The sequence below is a fragment of the Myxocyprinus asiaticus genome, chromosome 25 (genome assembly GCF_019703515.2).
Source record: "Myxocyprinus asiaticus isolate MX2 ecotype Aquarium Trade chromosome 25, UBuf_Myxa_2, whole genome shotgun sequence".
NCBI lineage: Eukaryota > Metazoa > Chordata > Actinopteri > Cypriniformes > Catostomidae > Myxocyprinus > Myxocyprinus asiaticus.
In genome coordinates, this window is record NC_059368.1 from 8,781,036 (window position 1) to 8,796,199 (window position 15,164).

Genomic DNA, 15,164 nt, shown 5'->3' on the forward strand with positions numbered 1-15,164 from the left:
ATAGGCAGAGACCAATGTGATTAAAGATTACATGATTCAAAAATTAAATATTTAATTAACTGGTTTTGATGTTTGAAATCTAAATCTAAAAACAATATAAAAATGTAGGTGTTTCTTTGGTAAAATATGAATCATTTACATTTTAAAAAGCATAGTGGGCTTATTAAGAACACATGTGGGCTTAAATCGTACACATGATCCTTATAAGCCCACTCCGGACTTGTCATGTTTTCAATTAAATAAAGCATCTTAATTTTGTCATTTTATCACAAAACATAACATGAGTGTTTAGATGAGAGATTCATCTTTGATATAATACTCATTTTAGTGGAAGGCTGCTTATATTTCTATAAGAAACACTTGTGTGGGCTTAATCGGCTCACTTCCCCTATGTATAGTGTGTGTGTGTATATATATATATATGTATATTATATATATATATATGTATATATATATATATATATATATATATATATATATATATATATATATATATATATATTTTGTGCGAAAAGTGAAAATCAATCCCAGAACAGCAAAGGGCCTTGTGAAGATGCTGGAGGAAACAGACAGACAAGTATCAATATCCACAGTAAAACGAGTCCTATATTGACATAACCTGAAAGGCTGCTCAGCAAGGAAGAAGCCACTGCTCCAAAATCGCCATAAAAAAGCCAGATTACAGTTTGCAAGTGCACATGGGGACAAAGATCTTACTTTTTGGAGAAATGTCCTCTGGTCTAATGAAACAAAAATTTAACTGTTTGGCCATAATGACCATCGTTATGTTTGGAGGAAAAAGGGTGAGGCTTGCAAGCCATAGAACACCATCCCAACCGTGTAGCATGAGGGTGGCAGCATCATGTTGTGGGGTGCTTTGCTGCAGGAGGGACTGGTGCACTTCACAAAATAGATGGCATCATGAGGAAGGAAAATGGTGTGGGTATACTGAAGCAACATTTCAAGACATCAGCCAGGAAGTTAAAGCTCGGTCACAAATGGGTCTTCCAAATGAACAATAACCAAGCATGCCTCCAAAGTTGTGGAAAAATGGCTTAAGGACAACAAAGTCAAGGTATTGGAGTGGCCATGACAAAGCCCTGACCTCAATCCGATTTGTAGGCAGAACTGAAAAAGCATGTGCGAGCAAGGAGGCCTACAAACCTGACTCAGTTACACCAGTTCTGTCTGGAGGAATGGGCCAAAATTGCAGCAACTTATTGTGAGAAGCTTGTGGAAGGCTACCCAAAACATTTGACCCAAATTAAACAATTTAAAGGCAACGCTACCAAATACTAACAAAGTGTATGTAAACTTCTGACCCACTGGGAATGTGATGAAAGAAATAAAAGCTGAAATAAATCAGTCTCTGTACTATTATTCTGACATTTTACATTCTTAAAATAGAGTATTGATCTCAACTGACCTAAGACAGGGAATGTTTTCTACGATTAAATGTCAAGACTTGTGAAAAACTGAGTTTAAATGTATTTGGCTAAGGTGTATGTAATCTGACATCAACTGTATATACAGTACTGTGCAAAAGTTGTAGGCACTTGGGGAAAATGTTGCATAGTGAGGATGTCTTCAAAAATAGTTTTCATTTATCAATTGCAATCCCAGACTGACTCAATATTCAGTGGGGGGCTTTGTGGGGACCATGCCATCTGTTGCAGGGCTCCCTGTTCTTCTGTTCTATTATATTTGCAAAAGGAACGTTTGGGAGTCTAAAATGTATATTTCCTATTGACACACTAAAGCTGAAAATATAAATAACCATCTTAAGACAAATGCTTTTGTGAAGCATCTTATGTTATATCCTTTTTTTTTTTTTTTTTTTTATTAATTTGGGGCTACATATGAACAGTACATTTCGAGAGAACCACCCAAGTAAAAACAAAAAACTTGTATTGTGCATTTGACTGTGGTCATGCCTGCATTATTAAGTTAAATTCATTATAAATGTAGCTATATTATGTTTCAATCTCAATTCTCTAGGTAGGCTGGGAAAAGCTCTGATATAAGGTTACCTTACCCTACGGGTGTAAAATTAAACTTGGGAAATGTGCTTCCATTTTCCAAATAAGCCAGAGGCACCCAAGCTTGGATGTCTACTCTGAAACTGTTAAACCTGGTATGTTGTCATGAAATAGAGGTAGACCTCTAGCACTCTGCTTTGAGGACCTCTGAACCACAAAAAAGAAAACCCTCTCAGATTCACTGAAGGGGAAACAAATCAATCTTTTTGCTTTTTATCCTTTTGGCTTCAGGGATAAAAAAAAAAAAAAAAAAAAAGGCAGACAGTCTGAAAGTTTCATAAAATCCACAGGCTTTCGCAGCACAAACCAGCAAGACGCGTGACAGACTGTGCCCCACCTGCGCTCTGCAACCAGTAATGTGCTTCAGCTAGTATGAAACAAACTTGACAGCACAGTGCCTAATGTGATAAATGCATCAGTGTCAACTGTCACTGTTCTAACATCTCTACTAGACACAAAACACACCATTTTGTATTCTCAACAGCTCTCGGAAAAGAGCAATTAAAAACTGCCACAACACATATTGACATGACCTTTTTATTAGTGATGGAAAATAGTTGAACAAGACTTGACCCTCTCCAGTTGACATGTAGCAAACTAATGAAGACCTTGTGAAATTGATTTTCTTCCCTCCTCATTTCCAAAACAGAATAAGAGGCAGTGCCATCCATTATTTGTTCAACAGGCTAAGCAAGTGCAGTGAAACAGCCAAGGCCAAATATTTAAATTAAATGAATGTCTTAGATACAAGAGAAGGCCAGAGACCTGCCCTGTGCATACACCAACAGAATCAGACAATGACCGTTACATCAGCCTTTACTGGACAAGAAGAACTTGTACACTTAACGCGCCCATTAACTTCAGAATTCTTCTGCACCTCCTGATCAATGTAGCTGTCTGGGCTGATGCTGATTGCTCCTGTAATCAGCATTTGAGTCACAGTATTCAATTACTACAAAACAGAGTATTCAATTACTTGAAAACCAGAGCAATCACAATTGCAGTACAAGCTTCCCACAGTTCCTTCAAAAGAACAGTGATTGAAACTCCCTGGTGTTATCATCTCAAGCCATTCTACCTGCATTTTAATCTGCTAACTCTAATCTGTGCTTTAGTGTGGAAACGACAGAAATACAATTCACATAACAAAAGCAAAACATCAGAAATCCCAGCGCCAGATCAGATTTTCCATTTATAGTCATTGTAGATAACATTAGTGTTATTTGTGTTAAATTGAATGAATTTTGCTTTCTTCCATGTTTGTCCAAAGTTTCCCCATAGTAAACACTTCTCAAAAACACTGTCAACATTACAGTGAAATTCTTTTAGCATGATCAGTGTCCAATTCATGAGTAAATGACTCTTTTGAACCAGTTCTTTTAATTTAATAGTAAAAAAAAAAAAACTCATGAAGAAGAGTTACCGGTTTTAATCAGTTTTACAAAATCTTCACTGAATGTCTTACACAATCAGTCAGAGTGGTTCCTGAATCAAAATTGGAATCACTTTCGAATTTATCAAAATATTGCAAATGTACATGTCGCTACCGCAATCTGTCACATATAGCATTAAAAACAATCAAAAAAACATTAATTGTTTGAATTCCATTATAAAAGAGACATAATTTGAAAGCTGAGCCTAAAATAGTGTTTCTCCAAAAACTAATTCGGACTCAAATGATGAAGCGTGTCACATTTGTGCATATGAAGGTATAATTGGCGCTGTCCTGTGCTACCACATTGTGTGTGCAGATAATAATAATGAGACCAGACTATGGTATACAAACTCAAATTTTGCTTGTTTATTGTCTGCTTTGGATCTGTGTGGATTTATCAAATGATGGGTTTCAATAAATGGAGTATCCAGTGAAATCATTCCTCTCAGTCTCAAGTTCAGCGCATTTTATTACAAACCTCGAGATACGCAAGAACGATCGAATAGCATTCTGAGATGCTACTGTTCTCACCACAATTGTACTGAGCGGTTATCCGAGTTACCGTAGACTCTGTCAGTTCAAACCAGTCTGGCCATTTTCTGTTGACCTCTCTCATCAACAAGGCATTTCCATCCGCAGAACTGTGCTTTGTGTAATGTAGCAACTTGCCCCTAACTACCTTATTCCATAACAATAAAGCTGTAGCTCTGTTTCGGTTACGATATAGTGGATTTTGCATAATATGTCCCCTTTAAAAGGTTGTATTAAACGTGCTTACTAACAATAAAGAGGTCAAAATCATCTTTTAAAAGTACCTCTAAATGACTGAAAGGGAAAAAAACTTTTTATTACATTTAATTCAGTAAAGAAATTCACTGCAAAAAATTGTTAGTGTTTTTGTTTTGTTTTCCATTTAGAATCGTCTAAAAATCCTTAAAACAAGATACATATACTTGAGAAGCAGCATATAAGTTATTTAGACTTGCTTTAAGAGAATGAATCTTAAATATAAGTGCATTTTGAATATAAGTGTGTTTTTTCACTTGGTTATACTTCTGCGAGTGCAGTAAAGACAAAATATCCTTATATTCAAGATCTATTCTCTAAAAGCAAGTCTAAATATCTTATATGCTGCTTCTCAGGTGAATGCATCTTTTTTAAAAGGATTTTTTGATATTTTAAAATATTTGTATTTTTAATATTATATTCAACATTCTCAGATAAAAAAAGATTTCTTCTGCAGTATAGCTGCTAAAGAAAATGTAAGGTGTTTCAAAGGAGTTTTAGATATTTATACTGGAAAACAAGCCAAAACAAACTAATTAAAAACATATTTTGTTGCAGTGTATAATGGGGTGAAGACTCTCTCACCTTTTTGTTCACTTCAATCCATCTTTAACTCACAAAAAAAACAAACTCTCTCGTATTAATAAAGCTGAGTATTGCCAATTTTCTTCATGATAAGAAATGCCCAGTGACATATATTATGATTCAACAACTCAAGAGCCATCATGTTATAATCTTGATGCATTAAGCGTGCGCGCACGAAGGATGAGCGTCCCCACGACAGACTGTGCATCAGCCGGGTGCAGTTTCAATCTCTCCCTCTTTGATCGGGACATGCACGCAACTCATAGAAGAGGCGCTGACTGCACAGAGAAATGCCAGAGTTTGTAGTTATTTACATGATCTGCTTCCGCATTATTTGAACTTTTAATAAAGCTATAACGCATTAAATATAACTGTATTTAAGATGTAATGCTTTAAAAAGCTCTGGCTCTGCTTATTCCACATCGAGAGTGCCTCTGAATTTACTTATTTTGTATTTTTGTAGTATAATTTCCTCATACTTTACGATCTACATCACCTGAAGCTGTTTGGAAAGAGTGCATCTGGACTGTGAGCTGTGTAATTATTTCTCTCCTCAGTCAGGTGCGAGCTGCAGTGCTCCTCTTGTGCACCAACATTAGAGATTCATATGATCTCATGTTATATTAAATGAGATCAAACAACTATTCAACAATGAAATTCTTTGTCGTTTCAGCCCTATTGTGGTGAGAATAGTATCTCAGAATGATATTCTGAGATGCAAGTTGGAGCTGTTTTGGTGGCATGAGGGGGAGCTACACAATATTAGGCAGGTGACTTTAATGTTGTGGCTGATCGGTGTATATAAAATATATATATATATATATATATATATATATACACACACACATACATACACACACACACACACACAGTTGTGCTCAAAAGTTTGCATACCCTGGCAGAAATTATGAAATTTTGGCATCGATTTTGAAAATAGGACTGATCATGCAAAAAAATGGTCTTTTAAGGATAGTGATCATATGAAGCTATTTATCATCACATAGTTGTTTGGCTCCTTTTTAAATCATGATCCTTTTTTTTTTTTTTTTTTTTTACAGTTTACAGTTATTGTGTTCAGACATTGTCAGCTAACTGGACAGTTTGTCTGCTTTGAAGACAGTGGAAGAACATGGCTGTTCTGATTCCATTTCCACCTGCACTGAAATGTTCTGCACTATGAAGCTTTTAATAATACTAGTAATTTCTCTTTTTGTTTGTTTGTTTTTCTTTCTGCTTTTAGTGCCCAATGATTTGGATGGACATTGTTTGCACACTGTTAGGATGGGGCCAATCCATAAACTTTAAAATACTCACGGTTTCAAAAGTATAGCCAAAAGATATAAACAATATGAAGGTAAACATAATATTAGTGTATTAAAATCACTTTCTAACCATTTTGGTTGTAGTTATATCCAATATACGTGATGCGTCAACTGCTGGCAGGAAGCAATTTTTAAAAGTTAATAAAGTTTTAATTATCTATTTATTTTTTACACAAATGTATCGATTTGGTTGAGAAGACATTAATTGATCGAATGGAGTCACATGGATAACTTTTATGCTGCCTAAATATGCCTTTTGGGCCATTAAACAGCCAGCAGCCTGATGGCACCCGTTCACTTGCATTGTATGGACAAACAGAGCTGAAATCTGCTTATAAAAATCTTCACTTCGGTTATGCTGAAGAAGGAAAGTCATACACATCTGGGATGGCTTAAAGGGAAGTAAATCATGAGAGAATTTTGATTTTTGGGTGAACTAACCCTTTAATGCTGGAGATGCATTAATCAGGATGGTGGCAGTGGAGTAAAAATAAAATAATATAAAATAATAAAATATAATTTTTTTTTTTTTATTTAAAAAAAAAGTGCATTTTGTGAAAGGTACATTCTTTAATACTGTAATCTGTTGTCATTTATCTTTGAGATATTTTCCCACACTGCTCATGCTGCACATTGCTATACTTTTAAAAATAAAGAACACGTTTGTCTTTGTGGTATTTATTTCAAGACTTTGTTCTGGATGATTGCAAGAAGACCAGTATATTTGTAGGTTTTAAAAAAATATCAATCACTCTAATTTTATGTTGGTTCAACATGATGAATTAACCTTGGTAATGTAAATAAGCTGCTTTTGAAAAGCATAAAAATTACTTGCCATTATTTAATCATATTGGTGTGACATACTTTAAGTAAAGGAAGCTGAATGATCTCATACATATACGGATATCTAACACAGCTTTTCCAGCTAAGTTGACTTAAAATGACCTTAAGTTGAATTTGCTTAAAAAGCGTGATGCAAAAATGCTACGTATATACATATTTTAAGTAAATCCAACTCATAATTTTTTTCAGTGCTGGAAATTACATGAGAGCGAGTAAACAATGGCAAAATTTTCATTTTTGGGTAAACCGTTCCTTTAATATTCTGACTATCTACTCTTGTACAGCCCTCAAACATGTGGAATGCATTCTGGCCACTGGAGAACATCATTTGGCAACCACAAGAGCAGAAATGAGAAATTATGGTGCAAAAGATGAGACTGGCTGGGGACCAACCATGCCTACAGCAGCTGTGCTATTGCTTGCGGGCATTCAATACATTTCTCAGAACCTCAGGTCAGTCAAGCTGCTTCTGGCTTATGCGAGATTGACCCAAATAATCTAAAACCTGGCTTTGGGTATTCAGACGCTCTACGTGGATCACAGCTGTAGATATAAGAGGTTAAAGGTGAAAGTCAGGGTGGCCGGGCAAGACTGAAAGGTTGAATCAGCAGCAAGCACTCTCGTCTCTCCTCTCCATCTACAGATTCCACCTTCAAGACCATGCCATATTTACAAGTAGTAAAATAAAAGAATGCACACTGAATTATTCAGTACCCAAGCACTTCAGCTTTCTGGGGAAAAGTCACTATATGATAGATGGAAAACAAACCAGAAATAAGAGCCAGGACCAAAAGGAGAAAACATCAGATACAAAAAGGACATGCTGTACGAATGGGTCTTTCTCTGCACAGAGAAAATGTGTTTACATGTTTAGATACCTGCTCTGGGCACAATGTGTTTCAATACCTGAAGTCTTCCAAAAATGTAGCCCACATGCCAAAAATGGCCCATTAGAGATTCAATGAGTGGTGCACAGAAAACTTAGAAAAAAATTATATTTATGCCAACAGGTTGTGAGGAAACATTTTTATGTTATACTTCTAAATAAGACAATATGTTAACAGAAGCAGGGATTAATTATATTAGATCAGAACATCCAAAGCTACTGGGCAAACTGATATATCTAACTTTCTAATTTTTAAAAGTTTCTACATCCCTGATAATTGTCTTTTCATTCTTTCAAAATGAATGCCAGGTTGAATCAATCACACTTAGCTCTCCATATATATCTTAAACTATATGTGCATAATTTATTGTTTTTACTGCTTTGGCCCCCTCATTGATAACCTCTGATCATCTAGATTTGAATAAAATTTTCTGATTGGCCAGAATCGTGCAAAATTAATAGTGAGTGGAATGAGGTCTGAACAAGTGGAGAGCTCAGTCATCTATAATGAATGAGAGGAGCTCAGAGCCCAGATGGGTGTGTGATGTGGCCTACGAGCATTTCCTGTGGCAGCCACCCTGCATACAGGCTCCACTCAACAGAGCAGGTTGAGGTAAAGCATCAGAGAGCTTCTAAAAAGGGAATTTTGTGATGCATGAAATGACTGAGGATTGGAAGTTAAGGAGACATACTATTCACCGTCAATGCAAACAGATTACATTTGTTTCTAACTATTACAAAAGAGTTACAAATACAAACACATTTGGTTGGGAAAATTAAAGGTACATTTTGAAGCACAAATCTGGGTTATAGTAGTACACTATTTTAAAAGTACAGCCACTAGATGCAAACAATATGCTTGTTAACATGACTGTAGTGTGATAAAATAGCTTACTAACTTTCTTGTGCAAATTAATTCCAATTTTACATATTTGTTGCCATGACGACATAACGCCATTAACCCTGTAATCCTGGCAAATGATGATTTAAACAACAGCTCAAAAAATTCACAAGTTTTTACATAAGAAATTAAAGTGCTTTTTAAAAATTTTAAGCTTCAAATTTCCCACTTTGAGAAACCCAAAAATTGCCCCCGTACCTCGTTGTAACCTTGATTTTTTTAACACAAAAGATGGTGTTATGCTGAATGACACCCTCGGTCACCATTCACTTACATTGTATGGAAGAAAGATGCAATGAAAGTGAATTGTGACTGAGAATTTCAAACTGTGCTTGACATCTCAGTTATATGGGTTTGGAACAACATCAGGGTGTGCAACTGATCACAAAATATTCAAGTCTGGGTGAACTATCTGATTAATTACATCACCACAGCCTAGCGTTGATTATGCCTTACACATGAACAGAAAAACATTACAAAAGCACATGCAAAGACGCAAAACCGCCTTTGTAAATGTAAGTGTGGCCTATCCATTTTAGGTGTTTACAGCCTGTTGATTATAAAAAGCAGAAAAAGGGATCCCACACACAACCATTTTTTTTACTTCATAACCTTGAAATCAATTTATTTTCTAAAATAACTAACATTCAAAGGTCAGAGTGTCTGACGGGGCAAGACAGAGTGTCTGACAAAAGAGACCCCACAGAGTCCAGCTGTGACTGTTTGTTTCCCTCACGCCAGCGTTCAATGGATGAAATCCCGCTATTCAGGGACTGAATTATCACTGTTCTCATGCTGAGCCACTGCATTAAGCAGGAGAGATGAGGGGCTTGACAGATCCACAAGCACGCCAATGCTCTTGGAGGGGAATGTGGAGGCTTCCACATGCACTAATGTGCTTAACTCTCTAACAGTTTAATCCTGGCATTATAACTCATCCAGTTCTGGCAGACTACTAACAATTCTGAGGAGCCCAGGTATTATAAACAGGTTTTCCCTTTCGGCACCACTGAGATAAACTAGTGTAACTGGGATACCCTTTCTCTTAGGGCGGTCACAGTTCCAATCACTCCCATTTGAACGCATCCAAACGCAGAAGCTTATGTGAATACATTTTCACAATACGCTGTAGAAGAAAGTTGAAGTTTGGCGAACTCTGACCTGCAAATCTGGATGATGAGAAGTTTTGTGACCAACAGAAGACTGAAATATCACACACTGACCTCTAGGCTCAATTCATAGGATACAAAGTTGTGAGTTTTTATTGTTGCTGGAAAGTAGACGGTACACAGTATTTAAACATTTTGAATTTGTTTTATTTTTTATTATTATTTTGCATGCTCAAAGCCTAGTGTGATGGGGGCTTTACACTCTGTACTTAACAAAAATGCAGACATACATATAAGCCAAGTCACTTGACCAAGGATTAAAGTTATTGATAATTTTAAAGGCTCTCCCATATGGCTCCTGAACCTTTGAACTGGATCTAACTGTTGATCTGTATCAATGCGTGTATAAAGGACCACTCAACCTTTTAAGATATAAAATTCTGTTTGGTGATCAGTTGGTCTCTGTAGGAATAAACATTTTGGGAATAAAAACTTTTGTGCAAGCCAATTTGTACTATATCTTATGATTTTGCCATCCCGTACAAAGTTGTTATGAGACTATGTTGGAAAACTTAAGTGGTATGGAAACTTTATGCCTAAGTTGACTTTACAAAGTGGTAAGCACAATGTAAATTGGAAAGTCACCATATGGATACAGACACCATGTCCTTATGCAAATCTGTAACTGAAATGTAGTGACTCATTGTGTAGGATAAACCAGAAGGATTCCTGGAACCAGCCATTTGCACACAAGAACACAAGGTCAATAAAAATGAAAGAAGATTTTTAAAGCATTACTGCTATTTCCATGCTGTCAGTTTTCATCTGCATCTTCATTATGGACTTGGCTGATTCAAATGAGGAAAACTGAATCTCAATCAATAGCAAATTTAATTTAATCAAGCTGATGCTGAAGTCTAGATTCGCCTTATACTAAGGGATTACGACTGGCCTGACAGCCTCTAAAAGCATCTGTCCTGGCAGAAACAAGAAATGACAGCATTGCTTATGCGTCTTTACTGGCTAATAGTTAAGGAAGAGACTGTATAAACATTTTCCTATGTACAGAAGTAATCATCATAAGCTCAACAACACAATATGTACACAATATGGGTATTTGCCTTGTGAGTCACTATTGACAAAATGTCTGGCATTTAAAAGGAATTAAACCGATTTAAAATTAAATTAAACTTGTCATTAAATGCAGTTATGTGGCGATAAGTTTACAAGGTAAATTTAAGTTGGAATTAAATCAGGCACATTGGAAACTGGCTGTTTAAAGATTGTTAAGGCTAATTAGATTATACTTACTGGACAAACAATCTTCTTTTATTTACCTAAAATGATGACGAAATGCAGTGACGCTTTTGTTCTGCCAAAGTGTGCGCTTGCTGATATTTCTTCTGTTCATGCACATCTCTGAAATTCTTCACAAAATCATTACCACTCACCTAAGATGAGGACTTCAGCCATACCAGTATCCTTATAAAAGCTGTTTTATTCTACACTGAGAGGGTTTCCTCATGGGGGTTGTTGCCATGTTAGGATCACATGTCAGACCAAATACTACTTGCTTAATCTCAACAACTGCCCTGTTATTGGACACTTTCATTCATGTATTAAATTAATCATGGCTGACTGCGAGTAGTATATTTCTACAATGGCATCTGAAACTGAAAACAAATTATTTTGAATGATGCTGCATCTAAGCCCCAAAGTGTCAGTGTATGTGTCCAAGATGACATATTAAAAATAATTACTGAGTGCACCTTTACAATGTACATTGTCATGCCTCTTTCAATAGAAATCATGAATTTAAAAAGCATAATGAGCTTCCCAACACCTAGTGTTGTGGCCCCTGAGTGTTTGGGCTGGACCTAACTGTTACAATATGAAATATGTTAAATTTGGCAATACAAATCAGGACAGACAATAGACTATGTAAATTAAGAGGATGCCATAAATGAAACGGAGATATAGGAAAATACTAGAGGTCGACCTATAGTGGATTTTGCAGATACCGATAACTAAGGTGGTAGAAAAGGCTGACCACCAATTAATCGCCAAATAGTTTTTAAAATCGGTATATAGAATGTTACAAAATTCTCCTAGTCTTTCCTTACTATGATGGCAAATACATAGCCTAGATGTTACAAGAGTCCAAAATGAATAAAATCCCATATGTAGGTAATTGTTCAACCAAAATCCCAAAAATCACCAGGAAAAAAAAAAAAATTTAGTTCATAATGCAACATCATAAACAATAAACAAGCCTGAAACACACAGGGGACATTTATTTTTAAATGCCAGAGAATTGGCTTCATTAAAATGCCCTATAGATAAGATATAATTATAGAGCATTCAATTTAGAACACTTCATTATCTAATCAAAATAACAAAATATGCATTGAACTGAGGATACTAATATGGATGAATATGGTCAATGATGACCCCATGAGGAGTCAGAAATTTTTGTTATTTTTATTTCACCTTTAGAGGCCGCGGTTCTTACTGTAGAATCCTCCAGCACCAGCCACAGAGGAACATGGAGAAATTTAAAAAAAAACATACATTTTTGCAGATAACCGATTGTTCCAAAAAGCAACTATCTGCACCGATTAATCGGTTAAACCGATGTATCAGTCTCTCTCTAGAAAATACCAAATGAAACAGAAAAACAGGAAACACTGACTGTAATGCAGGCATTGTAAACTAAAATACTGAGCAACAGAATAAAATACAGGGAATACTGAATAGTAATATAGGCTAATGAATAATGGCTGACAAAATAGGGAAATACAGATAGAATTCAATACAGACAATACTGACTGTAATATTCACTGAAATAAGGAGAACACTTGGATACTTATTGAATGAAATGTAGACAATACTGACTGACTGACATACAGGGCAAACAGGGAATATTGAGTGAAATGCTCACCAAAATACTATCCGTCAGTACTCAATGACAACGCAAACTGCGGCTCGAGACTGGAAAATGACTGACAGAATGAATGAGCGCGCGCACGCTCTCCTGTGAGTGACAGGACCTACGTGTCCGTCAAACCGACCTGTCAGACCATAGTGTACTATTTAGCTCACATTACAACACTGCATTTTGTTCATTGTTCGTGAGGGAAAAGTTTCCTGAAACCGACACACCATCAACAGTCCAGTCCTGTTCTTCTTTAGCCAGTATATTAAAACCACAACAACTGCACCACTAACATTAAACTAGTAATATTACCACTCAAAAGTATTTCGACATTTTTTTTACTCCAAATATATCCTAGCTCACATTAAACTGAGGAGGGGGACAACAGTTAGGAATTTCTTTTTTTCTTTTTTACAATAATATCTGACAGGATTTGTTCCGATGGTCTAGGCAAACAAAGTCGGTTATCTCTTCAAGCAAGGATGCGCAGAGGATAAACAATGATTAAGAAAAATTATAAATACCTCTTTAATCTTGGCTCTTTTCGTTTTAATATCAGGATCTGACGGTTCGTGCCCTGTTGCTCCAGGCGGCCGCACGTACTGAACAAACGGCAAGCTGTCACCTTTGCCGCCGTTCACCTGTCCGTCTCGCGCAACTTTCTCCTTCTCGCTCTTGATGTCCTGTTTGATCTCGTCCGGTCGTTTCTGTAGGGTGTCCTTGGCCTCGATGAGTGCCTTTTCGTGGTCTTTCCTGATCTTGGCCAGGACCTTCTCATCCTTGCCCGTCCCGGTGCTCGTATTGCTGACCGTACCTGTGCGCGTCTCTGCCTCCACCGAGGACGAGCGGAAGAAAACTCCGCTGAGCAGCTTAGAGGAATCTGGCAAGAAGAAGATAGCTCCGAAACACAGCGTGATGAAGCCGCTGAACACCAAAAGCAAGATGAATTTCTCTGTGAGCCTGAAAGAGGTCGGGCTGGCTGACTTCCTATTCGGAGTGGCCGTGAAAGGCAGTAGAGAAGCTACAGGCATTTTCTTCTGCGTTTAAAACCCAGTCTGTATGTATTAAATTCTTAAATAAAGTAAGTCTTCGACAGCCTTGGTCTATACTCCTCACAATTCGGTTCACACTGAACTCAAGCTGTTCGAGTAGGGCACGGTAGAGCCTTTGAAAGAAGTTGAACACACTACACGCACTGTACCCTGTCGCCTCAACTGTTCACGCCTGAAACACATCTGTGTATTTCTTGTGGACGGATTATAGAGCGGAAGGAATGGCAGAGATGCGTGATTGACAGCGCGCATGGGCCAATCGCTTTGCGCCGCCGCGCACAAGTTCGCTGTGGGCGTGGCCTCCGGACGAAAATACAGAGGCATGATGTCTTGTTCAAACTTAATTTGTTATAGACAAGGATTTTTAAGTGTCATGATCGCATTGGTTGCTGTGTATGGAAATATAAGACTCGTGTAGCTGAAACTGCTATTAGGAGAATCGCTTTAGAAGTTAGGTTATTTTTATTCAAACTATTATTAGCCTAATTATTTTAAATAACTGTTAATAGTATTGATTTGCATAGATTTTCTTTAAATGAACCCACAGTAGGGCCTAATGGTTTTGAGGTGTGAAAAACTGACAATAATCTGGACTGGAAAAAACAAACTGACTATTAATAGCAAATATTAACTGCAAATAAAGTGCCCTTTATTGATATTCTGTATATCGATCTGTATGCCATATTGATATACAATATATAATCAGCTGTAAACTTGACATATTGACATGTACTGTATATAAATGACACTAGATTTTCCTAGCCAAGTATTTCCTGGAACTCGATTACAAAATAAACAGAACGTTGACCAGAAATCAAATAGCCTGTTGCTGGGCTTTGTTTACGAAAGCACTGGCATTCTAGCATTTTTTTTAAGTGGACTGCCAAGAAGATTGATAATAGGAGACAGCTGCTTCATGCATGTAGGTTTTAGGGCACTAGCTGAGAGACTGATCAGACAATGTTTTGAGATCTTTTTTTCTTTCTTAAGGGTGTGTTGATGTGCTCTTCACATCCAGAATGCTGAAATATATTTGGTTTTTGATATTTTGTTTTTGAATGACTCAGTTCAGCTAGTGAAATATCTGCAGTGGCGGGTTGTGCTGTTGTCTTTGTAGTCAGTGATAGTGTGCAAGTTTGTCAGAGTTCCTGTTCCAACAACTTCAATTTATCCATATGTTCTTTTTTATTCTGATTGACAGCCAAGTATGTTTCATTAATGGAGTGTACTTTGCTCTTTGTTTTGTCAGCTTGAGCTCATATTGAACTTGT

At 36.7% G+C, this 15,164-nt stretch overlaps 1 protein-coding gene across 1 annotated transcript in view; it reads right to left on the bottom strand.

The window, feature by feature from the left end:
* LOC127416049 (mannosyl-oligosaccharide 1,2-alpha-mannosidase IA-like) overlaps nt 1-14,055 on the bottom strand; it is a 177,649-nt gene extending 163,594 nt beyond the window's left edge. The window contains exon 1 of the mRNA XM_051655157.1: nt 13,366-14,055. Within this exon, the coding sequence (XP_051511117.1) occupies nt 13,366-13,872 (507 nt within the window). The 5' untranslated portion in view covers nt 13,873-14,055. The remainder of the gene's footprint in view (nt 1-13,365) is intronic.
* Between the last annotated feature and the right edge of the window lie 1,109 nt (nt 14,056-15,164).